Genomic DNA, 21,908 nt, shown 5'->3' with positions numbered 1-21,908 from the left:
TGTTGAAAGCTGATATTTGTGGTAAAGTAAGTGAGTTCTCTGTTTTCAGGTGAAGACCGCTTTGAAAATCCTCTCAACTGGAACTTGGTGGGCAAGAATCTGTTTGCCATGTCCATTCAGGGGGCAGTTATGTTCGGCCTGACCCTTCTCATACAGTACAAGTTCTTCTGCAAACCAAGGTAAGAGAAACACACTTCTTTACAAAAATTGGTTGGCACCTACAGTACTAGTCTAAAGTTTGTAATAATGAACATTTTCTTAATTACACCTTCTTTTATGTTGCCCTTGTTACAGTGTCATTATACAAATATATTAACAACATGTACTTACTATATGATTAGTGTTGGTGTTTGGTTTAGGGTTAGTTGCTTCTAATTAAAAATAATTTACTGTTATTACTATAGTATTTTAATGTAAGATGTGTAAAAGGAACACTGTAAAATAAAGTTACGGAAGTTTCCATAAAAAATATGAAGCAGCACAACTGTTTTCAACATTGATAGTTATCAGAAATGTTACTTGAGCAACCAATCAACATATTAAAATGATTTGTGGATGATAATGTGACACTGAAGACTGGAGTAATGATGCTGATTTGCATCACAGGAATAAATTACATATATTATATTACAATATGTAATATATATATATATATATATAGGGTTGCCAACTGTCCCGAATTAGCCGGGACGTCCCGTATTTTGGGTCTAATTTATTTGTCCCATACGGGACCTCCCTTGTCCCGATTAAATAGACTGCTACGCTGATCTAACCACTGACTGATACAACAGCAACACGACACTTGAGAATGATCACGACACCGCATCATCCAATCACAGCCCACACTCACGCACATCAGGCCATACGAATAACAAACTCTAAATTGAGATTTAATTATTCTTTTGGGACAAATTATTGTTTGATTTGCTTCCGGTTCGATCCGGACTCGCGCTAACGGCAAATCCCTTTCACTGTCCGGCCGGGTTTTGATTTCGGCAAATCAGTTTTGGTGAATTCAAACAACGTGATTTTTGTTCATGAGTCCAACATCCAGCCACACAAGAAAACATGAAAGTATGCTATTACTTTATTTAATTTATTTAAAATAGTCTATAATGTTACAAAAGCTTTCTATTTCAGATAAATGCTATTATTTTGAACTATGGTTTGTGTGTAGGCCTAATGTGACTTTTTTGTGTGACCTTAAAATTCGTTTTAGAATTAAATTGTACATAAATAGGTTAGGCAAAACAAAAGTGTTTATATCTGAGAAAATGTTAAACACATACGAACCTGAAATGACATATACTGTGTGATACAGTAGCTACAAATATTTTGAGTGTCCCTTATTTTCCTGTAAAGAACCACGATTGTCCCACATTTTTCTTTTCTGAAGTTGGCAACCCTAAATATATATATATGTGTGTGTGTATATATATATATATATATATATATATATATATATATATATATGTATGTATGTATGAATGAAGAGTTCAGATGCAAAAGCCTCTAAGTGCCATCTGAAATTTTCTTCTAGAATGATCATTTTTATAAAGCTTGCATATTTAAGTTAAGTAATTTCACTTAAATGACCATTAATAGGTAATTTGCATTGCCATTTAAGTGAAATTACTGAACTTAAATATACGAGCTTGATAAAAATGCTCATTCTAGTAGCTCACTAGATTCAGTGACTCACCCACCTAGTGGCGTGATGATGTAATTGATACAATCGTTATTAGAAGTGCCAAGTTACTTTCAACAGGTGCTTTTCTGTACTTTGGTCACTACCATAGACATCAATGTTTATTTACGAACTATAAGCTTTTATCCCAGTACTGCTGTGATTATTTGAATATTTGTAACACAGAAATAATGATTCTTTGTGTGGGTTGTGACTGTTTGTGAAGCCTATACCTATACATGACAACTGCTCTCTCTCTAGGTCAGCGGCAGTGCAAAGACAGATTTGAATGTTCCGGAGTAATTTTGTCAAAGGTTTAATAGACACAAGCGAATAGCTGTCATTTAGGATTAAGATCGAGTGGGTGTTTGAATCGAGATCGCGGTCTTTTAAGGAGTAATCGTGCAGCTCTCAAATATACACACACATGATCATGTTGTCTGATCTGCGGTGAAATTCACACATCTTTACTCACAGGTCGATAAAGTCACTGCCTACATCATCAGGAGGAGAGGATGAAGATGTTGCTCGGGAGCGTGAACGTGTGCACCAGGGTGGAGCTCAGAATGACCTGCTCCAAATATGTGACCTTACTAAGGTATTTCCTGTTCCTGTGGCATCAGTGAGGTGCAGTGTTTCATTACATTCATTCAGGGATGATGAATTACCAGCTTCATACCTTGAAAAGTGCCATAGTTGTGGACACTTGTGAAAAGTCGGGTGAACAGTCGGGTTTTTTTTTTTTTTTTTCACAGCAGGGTTATTCTGATCAATACCGTTTTTCCCCACTTGATTATTTAATAATCAAAAAGGCTCAGAAGAAACACCAGATTTTTTTTTTTGTGCTTACTCTATTAAAAATGAGTTTCATTAGAAATGACATTAAAGTAAAGTTTAAATTACCATAAATGCTTGTCAGTATATGCGGCAGTACACTTTAACCATAATTCAAAGCCTGTAAATAGAAGCAATTATGAAATTACATATAAAGATGTACTTTAGTCCTAATTAAGTGGGTCAAAACACTCTAAAGTTCTGCTTATTGCATTTGATATCAAATTAAACTATAGTACATTTTCGTTTAATTACAATTAACATGCAGTTAGGTGTCTGAAAACATTACATTCAGTTTACTCTTAAGTATATTCTTTTAAATTATATTATTTATGTTATAAGTAATGCTTCTTGTTTCACAAGGATAGACTTTGAATATTCAGGGCAGAGGCTCGTGGTTCCAGGCGTGCGAGTGTACAGATGTGCACAGGAGTGTCCAGTGATTAAGAGTGAGAGTTTGATTGGTCCTGTTCTGTAATCAGATGTCTCTCAACGCTGAGCTAGACTTGCAGAGAGCAGCTGTCTCTACTCAAGAGACACCGTTTGTGTGACATGAATCACGCGCCGTTCTTCATGAATCTGCGGCTGAGTGTGGACAGGTGTTAATGTAGGAGATCCTCACCACTTCTTTCCCAGTCCTCATATTGAATATTCCTGAAAGAATATTCTAGGAGAATGTACAGTTCTCAACATTCACACAGCTCAAACACCACTTTTTATGGACTGCATCACTGCACTTTAAGTTGAAATTCTTTTCTGTGATGATGTACAGATGCTATTCACAGAATAACTTTTATATTGTTAGTAATATTTCAAGATGAACATTTACTGGAAGCTGTTTAGGTTTAAGTCAAGTATATTTATATAGCGCTTTTCACAATACAGATTGTATCAAAGCAGCTTCACAGTATTAAATTAAAATAATACAACAAGGTTTGTTTCTAGTGGAATTTATTGATTGATAAAATTAAATTAAATATCCCCATAATATCCCCAACTGAGCAAGCCAAAGGCAACAGTGGCAGTGGCAGTGGTTTACTTGATTATCCATATATAATTTTTTAGAAAAATCATGTTCAAATGTTTGTCAAATATGATCCATCAGGCTTTTGAGGAACGTTTATTTGTTCATCTCTCAATCATCTTTGTATTGCATTGCATTATATGTTTTAAAGCTACAGAGCTTTGATAATCTATAATAATCTACTACTAATCTATTATTTCAGATGTCAGACTTTACAGGGTTAATATGTTCTTAGTAGTGCTGGACAACTATTAATCGCATCCGAAATAAAAGTTTGTGTTTACATAATATATGTGTGTGTACTGTGTATAATTATTTGGTTTAAATAAATACACACACATGCATGTATACATTTAAGAATTTTTTTTTATTTATATATAAAATATGTATATTTATATATAATATAAATTATGTATAAATTTATACAGAGTATATCATATTTCTTAAATATATTATGTAAACACATTCTTTTATTTTGGATGCGATTAATCGTTGCCCAGCACTAGTTCTTAGAGGATCACATAATGTTTTCTACACAGAAAACAGTTATATATTTGCAAAACAAACAAAAAATTGTTACACTTTATTTCGACGGTCCAATTTAGACATTCTACTAACTATGCAACTTTGCAAATATATGTCAACTAACTCATTTGAATATTAGTAGACTGTTAGGTTAGGGTTAGATGTCTGGGTTCGGGTTAGTAGAATAAGTTGACATGTAGATGCAAAGTTACTTCTAGTTAGTAGAATGTCTAAAGTGGAACATCAAAATAAAGTGTTAACAAACAAAAAAAAGCTCTAAACAGGTGATTTTTTATTTATTTATTATTATTATTATTATTATTTTTATTATTTTCTTCAGATGTACCGGGTGAAGCTCACTCCAGCCGTGGATAAAATCTGTGTGGGTGTTCCTGCTGCAGAGGTAAATGACACACACTCATATAAAATGGAAACTTATTTTAAGCACTAATAAGAAGAAAGTGTCTAAACGAATTTCATTATTTTTTAATAAGAGTATAATGCCAAAGGTCTTTAAATAACTTTAGCCTCTAAAGACCCCATGGAATTACTTTTTGCAGAGATGCATTTAATTTTTGGCAGCAATAAAAAAAATAAAAAAAAATTCTAATATTTTATAACAGTCTTTTTCCCCTGATACCACCTGCCACCCTCTATTATTAGTAAGAAACAAATATTGATTCATTGCTGTGATACTCTTTGAAAGCTACTAACTGTTGTTAAATGTGTCAACACTGGCTTGAAAATCGTGTTTCTCATTGGGTCGTTGAGGTATTGTTTTTTTTGTTTGTTTTTTCTGTTAATGCATTTGTCACTAAATCATTGTGTGTGTTTGGTTTGCAGTGTTTTGGTTTGTTGGGGATAAATGGTGCAGGTAAAACTACAACTTTTAAAATGCTGACTGGAGACATCAGCCCGACAGCAGGAGATGCCTTCGTAAACGGATACAGGTACACTGTATAAAAGCAATAGAAGTAATTATGAAATTATGTATAAAGCTGTACTTAAGTCTTACTAAAGAGGGTAAAAAAAAACACTAAAGTTCAGCAAATTTATTATGCTTAATTGGTCAGGGGAAAAGAGGTGCTTAATCTTCAAATATTCATTGTCAAACTCGGGAGGTCAAACTAAATATTACTGTGTATGAGCTTTGTGTGTATGAGTTTTATTTTCTAATCATTTTTTGATGAGCTTTATCTAAATTTAACATAAAATAATAAAAATCAAAGAAATACATCAGAATGGGTAGCAAATTGACTTCACTCAGTTGAGTCTATCTAGTTTGCCAAATGTTGGTTTTGATCAATTATATTTCCCATAAATTAAAGGGAAAACATTTTTATCATTAATTTCCCACAGTAAGCTGGGTAACCTAAAAGGAGACCTATTATGCCCTTTTTCAAAGTCTTGATTTTGGTTTTAGGGTTTACTAGAATAGGTTTTCATGCTTAAATGTTCAAAATAATTTTCCGCAGATTTTACATTGTTCCAGCACCTCTTTTCCCAGTCTGCCAGTAACACTTTATAGAGTGGTACAGGTATGACATCACTTTGTAGGCCACAGCACGGAAGCGAGTTAGCATTTTAGCACTTCCGGTTCCATCGTTCTGAAGTCAATGACCCAATTTTGAATGGGGTTTTGGTTAAATGACTGAAATTAGGCAGTGAACACAAGCTCAAGACACTTTCACTTTTTATTCATAAAATACATCAATATTACCCCACTCGTGATTTTTTTAAGCTGTTACGTGTCTTGAAAAAGGTGGTTGCTAACAAGTGGCTAAATGGGACTACAGGGGCTGTCGGGGAGATTAAATGTCATCACGCCGAAAAAGGTAAACTCAGTCTGCTTTTACAGCATCGTTATGCTGTTAGTGGTGGTGACGTTGAAGTCATAGGACCGTGGTGTAGTTAATTTATAGCCTACCTTTAGCTTTTTACTGCTGGCGACTGCATTTTGGCTTCAAAATTCATGCAAGTATCATAAACTTTTGAACTGTAAGAGGTTCAACCAGGCGCTCAGGTAAAGTTAAAAGGTCCGTGATAGGTGCTCTTGGGGTAGGGAAAAAAATCCAAAGAAACAAAAAATAGGTCCCAGGCACTCAGTCAAACTTTAAATAAGGAGAAGGATAGAATAAAAAGCCTTTATTTTGATATGGCTTAAGTCATTAAAAAAACAGTACACGAGCCTCAGGGCAAGGTAACACAGAGAATGAGAACGACAACAAATTATAAGTTAAGTCCCACCCATACTCAAAGAGAATTCAATTAACCTAATGAGGCCTAATACAATCAATTAACCCAATAAGGCAATCAGGTCTACAGGATTGGGGAACCCAACGTAATAAGCAACAAAGCAAGTGAAAATAACAAAAATCCAATAAAGACAATTATTCTATCCTTCTCCTTATTTAAAGTTTGACTGAGTGCCTGGGACCTATTTTTTGTATCATAAACTTTTGTTGATCATAGAGCTTGTTTTTAGCGATAATCCAAAAGCCTATGGGAAAATCCTATTGGATTTCTGTCGAGGGAACCAGCGTGATGATAACTGCCGGTTGGCCTACAAAGTGATGTCATACCTGCACCACTCTATTTAGTTCATGTCTCTTTCCGAAAAGCACAATGTGTTCTAATTGATCGGCTGGACCAGTGTTGTGATTGCTCAACCGCTTCGAGCGTGTTTGGGAAATGTTACCCCCCTTCAGTGTTGGGAAAAGTTAAAATATTGTGTTACTCCCTAAAAAAGTAACTAATTGCCTTGGAAAGTAATGCGTAACAAATAAAAAGGGTCTAATTTTGGCAAATGTAAAGGTTATATACATAGGACAAAGGTCCTTTCATGCCAAAAGTGAGGTGATGAATTAGGAAATGCAAATTAACCCCCGTACAGTAGAGGTAAATAAATAGGAGAAAGAAAAACTTTAAAAACTTAAAAATAATGTCTTACTTTACTCGTTACTTTTAAAAAAAGTAATTGTTACTTGTAATTCGTTACCCCCAACACTGCGTCCCTTACCATGACCACAAGTTTCATAACACTATTAACGCAACTCAACCATGTCTCACCCCTTTATTTTGCATCTACCTTGGGTGGGAATTATTTAAATGAGGAATATTGTGATCTGGAAGAAAACTCAAGACTACTATCGAGGCGTTTAAGGGAGTTCAGAAACAGTGCTTACTGATATAGAGAATAACACCTTTGGAGTGACTTTGTGCTCTTTGTGATCTTTGCAGACCTTTATCATGTTCAAACAGCAACATTGCAGACTAAAGAAAGTTGAACATGTAAAAAAGCTTAATAGGACCTCTTTTACAAAATCAATGTTAACTGAAATAAAATTTCAAAACTTATTTTAGTTAGTTGCCAAAGTGACATTTCTTATTTAGTTTAACTTGATGTACTAAAATAACTAAATAAAAATGTATAAAAACTATATACATTTAAAGAAAAACAAATTAAATGACAATAACACAATTGCAAAAACTAAAATTAAAATGGAAAATACAAAAATCCCCCCCCCCCTAAAAAAAAAGTGTAATAGTATCTCAATGATACTAAAATAACACTGCTTGTTCCAGCTAAAAAGTGGTGTTATGCAGTTGCTAAGGAGTTAAGAGTGATTTCTTGTTTAACTTTTCAGCATCCGCTCTGAAATGCAGTTGGTGCAGCAGAATATGGGTTACTGTCCGCAGTTTGATGCGATAGATGACCTTTTGACGGGAAGAGAACACCTGGAGTTCTACGCTCGACTCCGAGGGGTTCCGGAAAAGGAGGTTTCCATGGTAACAGAGCCTGCGGTCTTTGTTTTGTAGACCCTAAAATTCACTCTCTGTCCATGGAATCTCTCTCTCTCTCTCTCTCTCTTCTGCGTGTGTGTTTGGTTCATTCTGTAGACCTTTCAGCAGCAAAACCATCAAAGTGTGTGTGTGTCTGTGGTCTCACAAGTCTTTGATCCATTACAACTGGTTAGCTTGTGCAACATCACACACACCAAGGTTATTGTGTTTTAAATTTTCAATATATTATATTGAATTATATTAATATATATTTTTAGATTATATATATAACATAATATTAAAATATTAATATACAATACTATTTTTATTAGATTATACATATTTCTAAAACTAAAAGTTAGTTCTGGTCATCGAATCTGATTGGGGCCTTCCAGGAGTGCGATATTACACCCGTATCAGCGTTTATATCATTCCACTTGTTTCTGTGCATTCTAGATAGGCAGTAAACAGCTGCAGAATTGTAACGCCACAAGTTTCAGAACAGAAGCAGCAGACACAGGGTGGAAGTGGCTGGTGTAGCTCATACAGTCAAGTCAAGTCACCTTCATTTATATAGCGCTGTTAACAAGATTGTTTCAAAGCAGCTTTACAGTGATAATATGAAATTAAAGTAACAGAGGTAGTTTGGGCTTTACAGCAGCTCTATAATAAAGTTATTGTCTAGCTAAGGTTAGTTTTGATTGATTCACTTCCGTCGCAACGATCATTAGTTATTAACTTAGGGGCCGCTTACACGACACTGTTCTAACAGAAAACCCTTAATGCGCTCCGGCCGCTCATTTGCACAAAACAGTGCCTGGTGGCTCCAGAACACAAACCATGAAATAGGTTCCAAGGAAAAAGCCTTGAAAGATTTTGAGAAAAAAAAAAGTTATCTCTGCGCAAACTTCAGAAGAAACAGAAACAAGCATTGCTTCTGCACATGTAAAATAACATGATCATCAAACATTAAAGAGCATATAAATCAACCTAACGTAACTGAATGAACTGTTGAACCCATGAAGAGGTATAATAGGACTGTACAAGCTTTGGGGGTGTTGATAAGCAATTTGTTCCATCTATGTTTTGATCATCATTCTGAATCTGATCTGCAGTTTCAAAATGTTGCTTGTTTTATGAAACACCCACATACAAGTGTTGATAAAAAAAAAAAAAAGAATGCATGAAGGAAGGTTTTTTTTTATTTATTTTTTTTATGCTGAGACTGTTCGTACGTTTTATATATTGCATGTTCAGATATTCATACAACAAAATAGTCTGGGGGCCATGAAAATTTTGTGAAAATAATCAAAAAAGCTGGCTCTGTCTACCAACTTAAAAAAAAAGAAAGAAAAGAACCCTAATATTAAATAATAATAAATTGTAAAAAGATTTAAAATTGCCTAATATTATTTCCTTCATGTTCGTGTTATTGCAAATAGTACTTAAATAGTATGTATGCAACATATTTAACTCTTTCCCCTTTATTTATTTATTTATTTATTTTTTAAGTTGCCAGCCACCGCCAGCATTTTTGATCGTTTTTTCAAAAGTTTCATGGCCCCCATATTATTGTATGAATATCTGAATATGCAATATATCAAAAGAAAGAACAAAGCCTCTGCTTTTAAACAAAACAAAGACACAACAAAAACAATTATTCCAGCTTCATGCATTCCTTTTTAGCAACACTTAAATTTGGGTAAGTCTCATAAAAAAAATGCAACATTTTGAAAAAAAACCCTGAGAAAATCATATTTTTTGTCAAAGACTACAACATTTGCACAGGCAAAGCTAACTCTGGTATACGGGCCATTTGAGACGAGATCCGAGTGCTCAGATTGGATTTTAAAAGTGATATGGGTGAATTTTGTCTCTCTCTTCATGATGATAAGCGGAAGTAGCAGAAGTGAATGAGTTTAAAGAAGAAATTAACCAGAAATGTAAAGACTTTTCAAGCGACATGCAAACTACTAACGCCCAAATGATGAAAGCAGAACAGCGCATAGCCCATATCGAGGAATAAAACGTAGTGGCAAGTGATGCACTCCTTGAAGGCTTTGCAAACAGTCAACCGACCTAGAAGCTCGCTCAAGATGGAACAACCTAGAGGTTCTGGAGGTCCCGGAGGGATCCAAGAGAAGCAACCTACTGGACTTTGTTACGAGGATTATAAAATGGGAGCTTGGCTCTTAATGGACACCGAGCTTGGAATACAGCGTTGCCATAGAACACTTACTCAAAAGCCTCCCCACGATGCACCACCCAGATCACAGGTGCTGCACACAGCATGGAAAAATAAATAAGTTTGATTTGAAGAGAAGAGGATTTATTTTGATCTGGACTATCCTCCAGAATCCCCACGTATGTCTTTCTCTTCTTTAATGTCACGTAAGGAGCTCAAAACCAAGGGGATTTGGTTACAAACACCAAATCCAGCTAAATTGAATTGAATGTTTTTCGAAAATGGTACCCAAATCTACGAGAATGTGGCAGATGATGCTAAAGACCTGAAGAAGTACATTCTTTCCTTTATGTCAACAGGTCAACTTCTGAACTGTAGTCATTTCACAATCACATACTTATGTATGCAAGCAAGTGCTTCTGTTTCTCCCCTCACTGTATAACATCATGTGAATAACACATGATGTAATCCAATAGCGTTGTCTCTAGTTGTTTCGCTTCTGGTCTGTGCACGTTCATGTGTTTTGGAGGAGGCATGGCTTTGGATGGCGATTTGCAGGTAGGGTGGGATCGTATGCTTTCAATGCTAGCAGGCTAAAGTTCGCATTTCCCAGATCACCAATTGCACCTTTAAGACCGGATACGTCTAATCCTTCCAAAAAGAAGGATTCAAATGCCAAAGTGGTTCAAAGAACCATTTAAATAATTGGGTATATTGATATATGGAGAGAATTTCACCCCAGGGGAAAAACAATTTACTTTTTATTCAGCATGCCATTCTATCAAGAATTATAATTCAGATAGGCATAGGATCAAAAACTGTAATGACCACCCAGGGGTATACCTTATTCTCATTGCTATTGCCATCAATAGGGGAACAACAGAATAAAGCACTGGTGGCTGAAATAATGATAGAAGAATTGAATAGTGCTATATCAAAGTTGAAAGCAAATAAGGCACTGGGCGCAGAAGATTATACGTCTGAATGATGCAAAATATTTAGACCCCAAAAAACAAATATGCTGCTTTAATTATATATATATCGATTTCAAGTTTTGTCTGGAATAGTAGAAGACCTAGGATATGGTTTAAGACATTGCCATTGGCGAAAGAGAAGAAAGATAGAGCTCTACCATGTCTTTAGGATTATTATTATACCGCACAGTTGAAACATTTAGTATGCTGGTGTATACCAAGCTTGAGTATTATGTTGGATAGATTTTGACCCAGGTTTTGAACCTGCTATGCTAGACTACAGATTTAGACTACAGAATTTTTTAGAGACATGTGGACAAGAAAAGCAGGATTTCTATAGATTCCTGCAAATTTGATTATTTTAACAAAAAAAAAGTTCAAAGTATATTGACAGAAGATTATAATTTGGTTACATTATTTTCAAATGCAGATATATATTAGAAGATAACACAAAGCTGGTTTCAAGTTTATATGGATGTATACAAGCCTCTAAGGCAGTGAAATGTGACCCAATTCCGATTTTTTGCTCATATGTGACAAAGATCAGATGTGTTCTATGACCGTGTAAACAGGAAAAAAACGCATGCATTTGGATATTTCGAGATCGGTTTCAGGGCTCATTCATATGTGGAAATAAATCAGATATGTGCCAATGCGACTGTCATGTAAACAGGCAGATCTGATTTTCTGAACACTTAATAAGCATGCATGATGTTTCAGATAGTATGGCAAGTGTAAACCCATAAATTGGATATGAGTCTCAATTGAAAGAACGTGTAAACGGACGGTCTAAAAAATCGGATATAGGCAACAAATCAGAATTGGGCATCAAGACCTGCAGTGTAAACGAGGCCTAAGAACCATCCGTCAAAATACATTAAACACAAATGGGGAAGCAGTCTGAATCTCAAATAACAGAGGAAGACTGGACAGATTTATGTGTGACACAGGCAAATAATACAAACTGGAAGAATGTTGTATGATTCTATATAACTCTTAAATTAACTGCACTAAACACAGGCACACAGAGTCTTTTGTTTGGAGTCAATGAACCTCAATGGCTAATCATTTTCATGTTTTTAGCGCCTGCCCGAAAAATACCTTTTTGGCAAAGAATTAACGGTTGCAATTGAAACAATAATGGAAGAAGAGTTTGACTGTTCATTCATTATTTTAATTGGCCAGAAACTGTTTTAGACCAGGCTAAAGGAACACTTAATACTAATGCAATTAAAGTCCAATAAAGATTGGTTTAAAGCACTTAATTATATTTTCTGATTTTTCCTAGTCTAACAGGAGAACTATTTATGCTTAAATTGTTAATAAAGCATAAAGAAACATGATATAACTCTAAATCTTTACATATGAGCTAATTAAACAATAATAATTGTATTAATTACAGTGACGATAAACTCACTATTTGTATATAGCCTATTAAAGGTGGGATCAGGCCGAGGGTAAGTGAAAGCAATGTGTTACTCTGGTGTAATCAATGTCTAATGTGTTTTAGTAGTAATGTGTGTTTTAACGCGTCAATGGTTCAGCTCCGTTTCACGTGGAAGACGACGCTCAACAAAGTTATCATGATCAACTCGATAGCACGACTACGACAGTCATAGTAACGAATATATTACAACTATAACAAGATGATGGGGTTATATCACATTGATCACTAAGTGAGGAACCAAAGGAAATAAACATCACGAGTATATTATCTTACTTTACAGACACACTTTGGGAGCCGACGCTTGAAACAGACAGTGGACGTGGTTTAGACGCTCCAGGCTTATATGTGTCTTTTTCATAGCTGAATCGAACAACAATAATATCGCAAATGAAAAAAACAAGCAAAGATGCCACACAAGCATATTCAAGCAATGGCCAGCATGTATTAGTTCTGTGAAACAAATCTAAACAATGTTAACTTACTCACCTATCAAGAAGAAATAAAGTAAACTCGGCATCCGATGTTAGGCCTTTCCACTCCTTGAGTTCTCTCCAGCGCTGGTAAGCTTCTCAGATATTAACACGAGTTCTACCTCTTGCCTGATTGTAGGCCTTCTTTTTAATTTTAAGTTCCGCAGACATTTTCCTCTTTTGTTTTTTTTATCGGCCATCTCTTTCTGTAGTCATTCGGCTAATGGTGCGTTCAAGTCATCTCGTATAGATCGTATTTACGAGTTGAATGCCACCACAGTGTTGTAAATACGAGTGAGGAGCTCGGGATTTTCTTTAAGCCCCGATCTTTACGAGTTGGGGGCGTGTCATTGAGAAACATGGTATTCAAGGTATTTAGTTGTGATATTGTCAGGCTTTTCTATTTGCAGCGCAGCAAGCTAATTGGCTGCACAGAGTATGATAGCATTATAAAAATAACAATGTAATATGTAACAATAAAGTTTGCAGTGGCTTCATAAATGAACTAAAAACATAAAAAAGCAAAGCACACCTTATGCAAATCTTTGTTCTTCATTTTCTAGAGCTAGAGTTTAAGAACCTTGCTGTATTTTTGTGTAATTAATTAAGAAAAAGTACACCGCCATCTTACTCCGATGAAAGTGACTTGAATGCACCTGCCGTTAAACACAACATCCCACCTCGTAAGTACGAACTTCCCAGGAGGACTTGAACACACCTGTGCTGTGTGCACTGATCGCTCTCTCCTCCCCATCATTAGTAGACACGCCCCTTACTGCTGATTGGTTACAAGTGTGTTTTGGTAGTTGGTCCAAACACAGTTTTCAAAAGTGTTTTTCAAAAACTACTGATCCCACCTTAATATATTAACAATGTAGAAACTACAATATGTAAACCTTGAATTAACTATAAACTAATAGTTTCCAAATGATTTGTAAGTACTTTATTACTGTATACTTATTATAAAGTGTTACAGAGAAATTGAGTAGCAAATGCGAGAAAAAAAAAAAGAATTCTGACTTTTTTCTTGCAATTCTCACAAGTCACAATTGCGAGAAAAAAATATAATATCAAAAAAATGATCCTTTAATTTCATTATAGTTTTAGTTGGTTTCAGCAATTGGTTATTTCGTTTTGTTTCATACATCGTTAACGTTGTATCAGTATCGTGTCACATATTGCCATATGTTGGTTTTATTTTATTTTATGTTATTTTGGGTTTTAAATCAATAGTTTCATCTTAGTTTTAGTGTTGAATGGGTGGATGTTTATTTGAATGGATGTATATGCAGTGATATTCTCTCTCTTTCAAGGTGGCTGAGTGGGGTGTTCAGAAGCTCGGCCTTGTGAAATACTCAGAGAAATCTGCAGGAACGTACAGCGGCGGCAACAAGCGCAAACTCTCCACTGCCATGGCTCTGATTGGCTGCCCTCCTCTGGTCTTCCTGGTAAGACACGCTCATCACACACACACCTGGCACTCCAGATCACTTCACCGTCCCATCAAAATTCAGACAATCAGCACCGATTCATCTGAGCAAGTCGATAAACGTGTCTTTATTTCTGTCTGCGCTCAAATACACACATCCAGCATAAGCTACAATAGAAGCTCAATAGAAGCTGGGATGTGTTCTTGTGTTCAATCTTTCTATTTTTTGATTGTGAATCTGTGTAAATGTACAGTGTCTACAGAATTGAGTATCGTTGTGCCAATGGATACACAATACTTTTTATATTTTTTATACATTATATAAATGCTTTTCTTATGTACTACTGTACACCCAAAGTGCTTTACAATCATATCGGGGGTCTCACCTCAATAGGGGTGTAACGGTATACAAAACTGCCGGTTCGGGTTTGACGTCACGGTTCAGTATGGTTTGGTACAGCAGGGGAGAGAAAACTAAACATAAAATTTCTTTTTTTATTTTTAAACAGTGGTTTACTGAACAAATTGTGTCTCTTTCTTTAAATTAATTCAGTTATAATTTAAAGTTTCTTAAGGATAAAAAATATTATCTCTGCTAATGCTGTAAAATATATAGGGAGCCCAAACTGTTATCCTAAATTAAGTTGCTATTTATTTTTAGAAATAATAATCAACACTCAAATAACAAATTGTATGCAAACATGTAAGCTGCACATAAGGCAGTTTTTGCATTAACTAACTTATAGATTTAATTATATGTTTTTACTCCAATTCGTTGTTGAAATACAATAATTTACACACTGGCTGTCATTTTCAATGACAGATATTTTAAACATACATTAAATAATCAAAACATCACTAACAGGTTAAGTAAAATAAAATGAATATATAGGCTAATATAGTGCATATATTTAGCTGACTACCAAGCCGTGGACACTGAAAGACACATGAAAATTTGCGGGACTAATATGTGTACTGTTACACCCCAATTACTATTTAATCAAATGTCAAGGAAGAGAAATTCGTTTTGTGACATAAGGTAAAGTGAGGTCAACCTCAACATTGGGCTAGGGCTGGGCGGTTTTATGGTTCGTTTTGAATATCATTACTACCCTACTCCTCAACCACCACCAGTGTGTAACATCCACTTGGATGATGGCAGCCACAATTGCACCAATGCGCTCACCACACACCAGCTAGGTGGAGAGAGGAGAGAGAGTGATCAAGCCAATTCAGTGAATGGGGTTTATTTGGACACCATGATTGATCTGGGCAAATGCAAGGAATTTGACCCAAGACATCAGGGTTACACTACTACTCTTTACGAGAAGTGCCATGGGATTTTTATTGACCACAGAGAGTCAAGACCTCTGTTTAACGTCTCATTTGAAGGACGGTGGTTGTTACAGTATAGTGTCCCCGTCACTTTACTGGGGCATTAGGACCCACACAGACCACAGGATGAGCACCCCTGCTGACCTCACTAACAACTCTTCCAGCAGCAACTTGGTTTTTCCAGGAGGTCTCCCATCCCGGTACTGACCAGTCTCAATCAGCCTTGGGCCACTTGAAAATATTTTTCCATTTGTTTGGGATTTACTGAATAAGTATTTTTAAATATATATTTTCTCACAATTTCTACCTGATAAAATATTTTAGGATTTATTGGATAAAGATTTTTTAATTTCTACCCAAAAATATATTTAGGAGCTTGGCATGACTAGAAAAATATGGGAAGACAATGAGATGAGATTTATTTGAAAGTGAAAATCCCAAAAAGAAAACTCAGTCTGAGCCGCAGAGACCGAAATCAAACAGAAGAATTCAGACAGATCGGTTCAAAGGAGTAAAGCCTCCAACACAAATCAATAAAGCAGGTGAGTGTTTCAGAATCAGAATCTGACTCACAGTCAGAAAACAGGCTGACTCAGAAACTTACAGACTAACATGGGAGTATAACTAAGTAGATACACTGCCATTCAAAAAATTTGGGGTCGGTAAGATTTTCTTTCTTTATAACAAAAAAAAAAAAAACATTTTTTTGCTGACCCCAAACTTTTGAATGATTGTGTATAGATACAAGGGAAACAGACAAAATTTATTTTGTGGGAATTCATTCGACACGACCCTCACAGTGCATTTTGGGTATTCTCTAACCGTTGAGCGGAACTCGTGGAAAAATTTAGCGGATTCACTCGCATAATTAAATGTGTTTGTCACTCACTCCTGAGACTTTGCAGTATACGTGGACATTGGTCCTCTTGAAAGCATGACAACCGAAACTTGTCTTCAAATTGTGAATGGATTATGGATTTAGCCTATTTATATACAGAAAGCAGGCAAAGAGCTTACTCAATCATGCGAAAATTCCTTGTTATAATCAATGAATCTAGCTACACACTGCACAACGACTCTCTTATTTACATCGTGCCTACGCTTTGGTGTTATAATGAGAGGATTTAAGATTGTGTAGAAAGCAGCCAGTGAACTTGCGTTAAAAAAAAAAACTTGTTCAGAGTGGATTCTGACTTACCTACAGTAATCACCTCTGATTGGCCATTGCTTTTAACAGAGATGCCTGTGATTGGCTACAATCCTCAACGCTACAAAAACATGTTGGAAATAGAAACCCTTGCACGCCACAGGCGTTTGAAAGCAGTCGCACACACAGAACATGCTTGCTTGCAGTCTGTGTTCTTCCTACTTTATTTTGTAGTATGGAACGAATATGATGTGGGGAAATGTATTGAAGTAAAAGTATAAATTGTATTTAGGAAAGGTAGTGGAGTAAAAGTGAAAGTTGAAAGTAACATAAAAACTCAAGTAAAGTACAGATTCTCCCAAAAAAAAAATTAAGTACTGTAACAAAGTATTATTACTTCGTTACATTACACCACTACACTTCAGGGATGCGTTGTGGTCGTGTCTAAGCGCAGGTCCTCCATCTGATCTGGATACGGCCCGGATCCGGCTGACTTCAGTAAACCTTGGAATAGTGTTGTCAAAAGTACAGACTTCTGTACCAACTCGGTACTGAAATTTTTTAAATGTGACGCTTTGAGCGCTGTTGAGCGGAAATCGTAAACCCCTCTGATTGGCCAATGTGTTCATGCGCTCATCGGATATGTCTGTGATTGGCTACAAATGATCAATGCACGGGAGTGTTTGAGAGCACACAGAAGTGTTTGAAAGTGTTTTAAAAAACGGGAGCGGGAGCGTTTGAAAGCACAAGCAGACGTCTATCAGCGAACCGGTCCGCTGATAGACGGCTGTTTTCAAATGTGCCCGTGTGTATCTGTGTAAGCGCTCGGTGAAGAGCGTCATTGATGTATATTTACAACATGTATTTGAAGCGCTGATCATTGTAGCCAATCACAGACATATTCGATGAGTACAATGGGCAATCAGAGGTGTTTACAATTCCGCTCAACAGCGCTCAAAGCGTCACATTTTTTAAATTTCAGTACCGACTTGGTACCGAAGTCGGTACTTTTGACAACACTACCTTGGAATAAACAGAGAGCAAAGATGCCATTCTTCGTATGATGTAACAAGTATATCAGGTGTTATAGGACGTGTTCCCGGTTCCAGCTGACCTAGTTTATGCAGCCTAACAATCACTTAATATAACTGATTTGAATAATAGAAATTGATAATGTGCTATGTGTATTCCAGGTTAAAGAGATGTCTTTTCAGTATAGATTTAAGCTGACAGAGTGTGTCTGCTTCTCGAACAATGCTAGGAAGACTGTTCCAAAGTTTAGGTGCTAAATACGAAAAGGATCTACCACCTGCAGTTGATTTTGATATTCTAGGTATTATCCACTGGCCAGAATTTTTAGATCGCAATAGACGTGAAGGACTATAATGTGTTAAGAGTTCGCTCAAATACTGGGGAGCTAAACCATTTAGTGCTATATTAGTGCTGTAAGTAATTAGATAGATTTAAAAATGTATACAATGTTTAATAGGGAGCCAATGCAGTGTTGACAGAACCGGGCTAATATGGTCATACTTCTACCCCTTTTCCACCAAGGCAGAGCTGGTGCTGGTTCGGAGCCAGAGCCTAGTTTCAAATCGGTTCTTTGTTTTTCCACCGCCAAAGCACCAGCTCCGAACCAGTAAAACTGGTTCTTAAGTAGCACCAAATCATTGCAGGGTCTAGAACGGAGCCAAGAAAGAACCGCTTGCGTCAGGGGCTGGGGGCGGGGTTACCGTGACCAACAAGACGAATAGAAACTTGTGACCGCCATTTTTAAATAGCAGCTAGTCGAGCTAATAGCAGCTCGATTATAATATCCGTCTATGTAAGTTACGGCGATCTGCACGAACGCGTTGGATTCCGATGTATTTTTGCAAACCCATGAGCATCCATAGTATTGCAACGTCCGTTATTGTTGATGGCTTGTTCGAGATGCATCGGAGCGATCGGAGCTGCGGGAGTGTTTGGAGAGCATAGACTCCTTGTGCTTTTAGATCGCTATCGCAGTGCTCTGATGTCATGCGGCGATCGATCTGCGAGAAGCCGATGCATCTCGAACAAGCCTGGCGTGTTTGTGTTTGGCGCTACCGCACTAGCGGTTGCTGGGCAACATGAGACGTATACAGTGACGTAAGATCTGGCTCTGTTGTGGCTCTCTAGCCGGTGGAAAGGCAATATGGTTCTTAGTAAGCTCGTCAGTCGAACCAACTCTGAACCAGCTCTGGCTCTGGCTCTGAACCAGCACCCGGTTCTTGTTGGTGGAAAAGGGGTATTCTTGGTTCTAGTAAGAACTCGTTGGCTGCTGCGTTTTGGACCAGCTGGAGTCTGTTTATTAAGCGTGCAGGGCAACCACCCAGTAGAGCATTACAATAATCTAGCCTTGAGGTCATGAACGCATGGACTAACTGTTCCGCAATTGTCATTGAGAGTATATTTCGTAGTTTAGATATATTTTTAAGATGGAAGAATGCGGTTTTACAGATGCTAGAAATGTGGCTTTTAAATGAAAGATTGGTATCAAAGAGCATTCCCAGGTTCCTAACTGACAAAAAAGACTTTAAAAAGTGTTTGATAGTATTCTAGGTTATTACATATGGGAGGTTTTGAAACTCTTTTTTTTTTTTTTTTTTCTCAGAATTAAGTAATAGGAAAATACTAGTCATCCATTTTTTTATATCAGCTATGCATTCCGTTAATTTTGTGAATTGGTATGTTTCGTCGGGGCGTGTAGAAATATAGAGCTGAGTTTCATCAGCATAACAGTGAATACTAACACCATGCTTGCTAATGATATATCATATTGCTGCATGTACTGGGTGAAAAGCAACAGTTCTAGTACTGAGCCTTGAGGTACTCCATACTGAACTTGCGATCGGTATGACTCCTGTTCATACACTGCTACAAACTGATACCGGTCAGATAAGTATGATTTAAACCATGCCAATGCAATTCCACAAATGCCAACATAATTTTCAAGTCAAAAGAATGTTGTGGTCGATAGTGTCAAATGCAGCATTAAGATCCAATAACACTAATAGAGAGAAACAACCAAGATCAGATGATAAGAGCAAATAATTTGTAACTCTAATAAGAGCAGTCTCAGTACTATTATATGGTCTAAATTCTGACTAGAAATTCTCACTGATATCATTTATTTTTTCTAAAATAGAACATAGATGTGAGGATACTACCTTTTTTAGTATTTTTGACAGAAAGGGTAGATTCGAGATAGGCCTGTAATTGACTAATTCTCTAGGATCAAGTTGCGTTTTTTAATAAGAGGTTTAATACTAGCCAGCTTAAAAGTTTTAGGTACATATCCTAATGACAAAGATGAATTAATGAGTTTAAGAAAAGGATCTATGACCTCTGAAAGCATCTCTTTCAGTAGCTTAGTCAGTATAGGGTCTAACTTACATGTACATGTTGTTGATTTAGATGATTCAATGAGTTAAGATAATTCTTCCTCTCCTATAGCAATGAATGAATGGAATTTTTCCTCATGGACACTACAATGCACTGTCTGATGTGATACTGTGGTAGACGGTTGCATGGTTATAATTTTCTTTTTAATATTATCAATCTTGCAAGTGAAGAAGTTCATAAAGTCATTACTGCTGTGTTGTTTGGAAGCGTCATAAGTTGAAGCTTTATTTCTTGTTAATTTAGCCACTGTATCAAATAAATACCTAGGGTTGTGTTTGTTTTCTTCTAAGAAAGTCAAAAAATAAGCAGAACTTGCGGTTTTTAAGGCCTTTCTGTATGCAAAAAAATCCCAATGTTTTGTTTACTTCCAATTGCATTACATTTTTGGGGCTGCATTCTTAAGGGCCGGAGTGTGCTCGTTTTACCACGGCATTGGACTATTTTATTTAATCTTATGTAAGCGCAAAGGAGCAACTGTGTCTAATGCACTGGAGTCAATAGTTTCTGTTGCAAAATTGAGTTCTAAGCTATCTGGGATGCTGAGGAGATTAAACCGATCAGGAAGATTATTTCTAAAGCAATTTTTAGTGGTATAAGTGATAGTTCTACCATATTTGTAACAGGTAGTTGGCTTTGCTGCCTTGGCTAAATGGAGTATACACAAAACTAGATAATGACCTGAGATGTCATCGCTCTGCTGCAGAATTTCAACAGCATCAGCATTGATACCATGTGACAATATTAGATCTAAAGTGTCCTATTTAAGGGTATAGGGGGCGATTTCAGACATAGCCTGGGCTTCAGCTAATGTGCAGCTCATTTTGCTTTCAGTACGGCTGCATGTCATACAGGATTTTATGCTATGAATGCATAAAAGCATAATAAATGGCACAGTGATAACTACACAAGTGGTCTGTTTAACACCCAGTGTCAGTCTTTTTATTTTTCCCACTCTAAAATAATTATATGTTCTGTCTTCAACAAAGGACATAAATGTCTTTCTATTTCAGGTTTCACCTTTAGCTATTATTAGACAGGAATTAAAGACACAGATGACATATAGCAGCACAATGATCATTCTCTCTAATGGGCTGATTATATATTCTAGTGATGTGATGCACAGTAGAGCAGAAATCATACAGAAAGAATAAAACAGTTTGCAGTGTATTTACGATAGACTTTTTCCAACATCCTGAGAAATGTAATTTCGCTGACATCTTGTTAACAAATAAAAAGAATACAAACTAAAAAACAAACAAAAATCTTTCAGCCTGTTTTAATGCTGCATAGTACAATAATAAAAGCTTCAGCCATTATCAAGATATGATACCTATTCAGTTTCTCTAGTTTGTTTGTTGACACCGATTAATGTTTATTCACACCCACAGAAATGATTATATGACTCCAGAGAATTTACAGATTCTGGCGTGTGTAAGTGCTAACAGTGCAAACACATCTAACAGCAGACTGTAAACAAAACAAACCTTGATATTCAGTCTGATTTGAAGTTCCAAACTCTCCTGTCGCTTTATATTGTCAGAGTCATGTGGGTATTAGCGCAAAGCTCTGTTCTGATTGGCTGGAGGAGAAAGTGGGTGGAGCCTTTCCGTTTATGAATGAATGTGCAGGAACATTTCAGAAT

At 36.3% G+C, this 21,908-nt stretch overlaps 1 protein-coding gene across 1 annotated transcript in view; it reads left to right on the top strand.

The window, feature by feature from the left end:
* The window catches only part of LOC307155611 (phospholipid-transporting ATPase ABCA1), a 208,836-nt gene that overhangs the window by 171,061 nt on the left and 15,867 nt on the right, over positions 1–21,908 (top strand). Inside the window, exons 40-45 of the mRNA XM_079866407.1 lie at positions 50–179; positions 2,165–2,285; positions 4,411–4,473; positions 4,914–5,020; positions 7,718–7,859; positions 14,243–14,377. Coding sequence (XP_079722533.1) covers positions 50–179; positions 2,165–2,285; positions 4,411–4,473; positions 4,914–5,020; positions 7,718–7,859; positions 14,243–14,377 — 698 coding nt within the window. The remainder of the gene's footprint in view (positions 1–49; positions 180–2,164; positions 2,286–4,410; positions 4,474–4,913; positions 5,021–7,717; positions 7,860–14,242; positions 14,378–21,908) is intronic.

Source organism: Squalius cephalus, assembly GCF_949319135.1.
Source record: "Squalius cephalus genome assembly, chromosome: 3".
Classification (NCBI taxonomy): Eukaryota; Metazoa; Chordata; class Actinopteri; order Cypriniformes; family Leuciscidae; genus Squalius; species Squalius cephalus.
The sequence above is the reverse complement of the archived record's forward strand: the minus strand, read 5'-3'. Positions and strand labels throughout refer to the sequence as shown.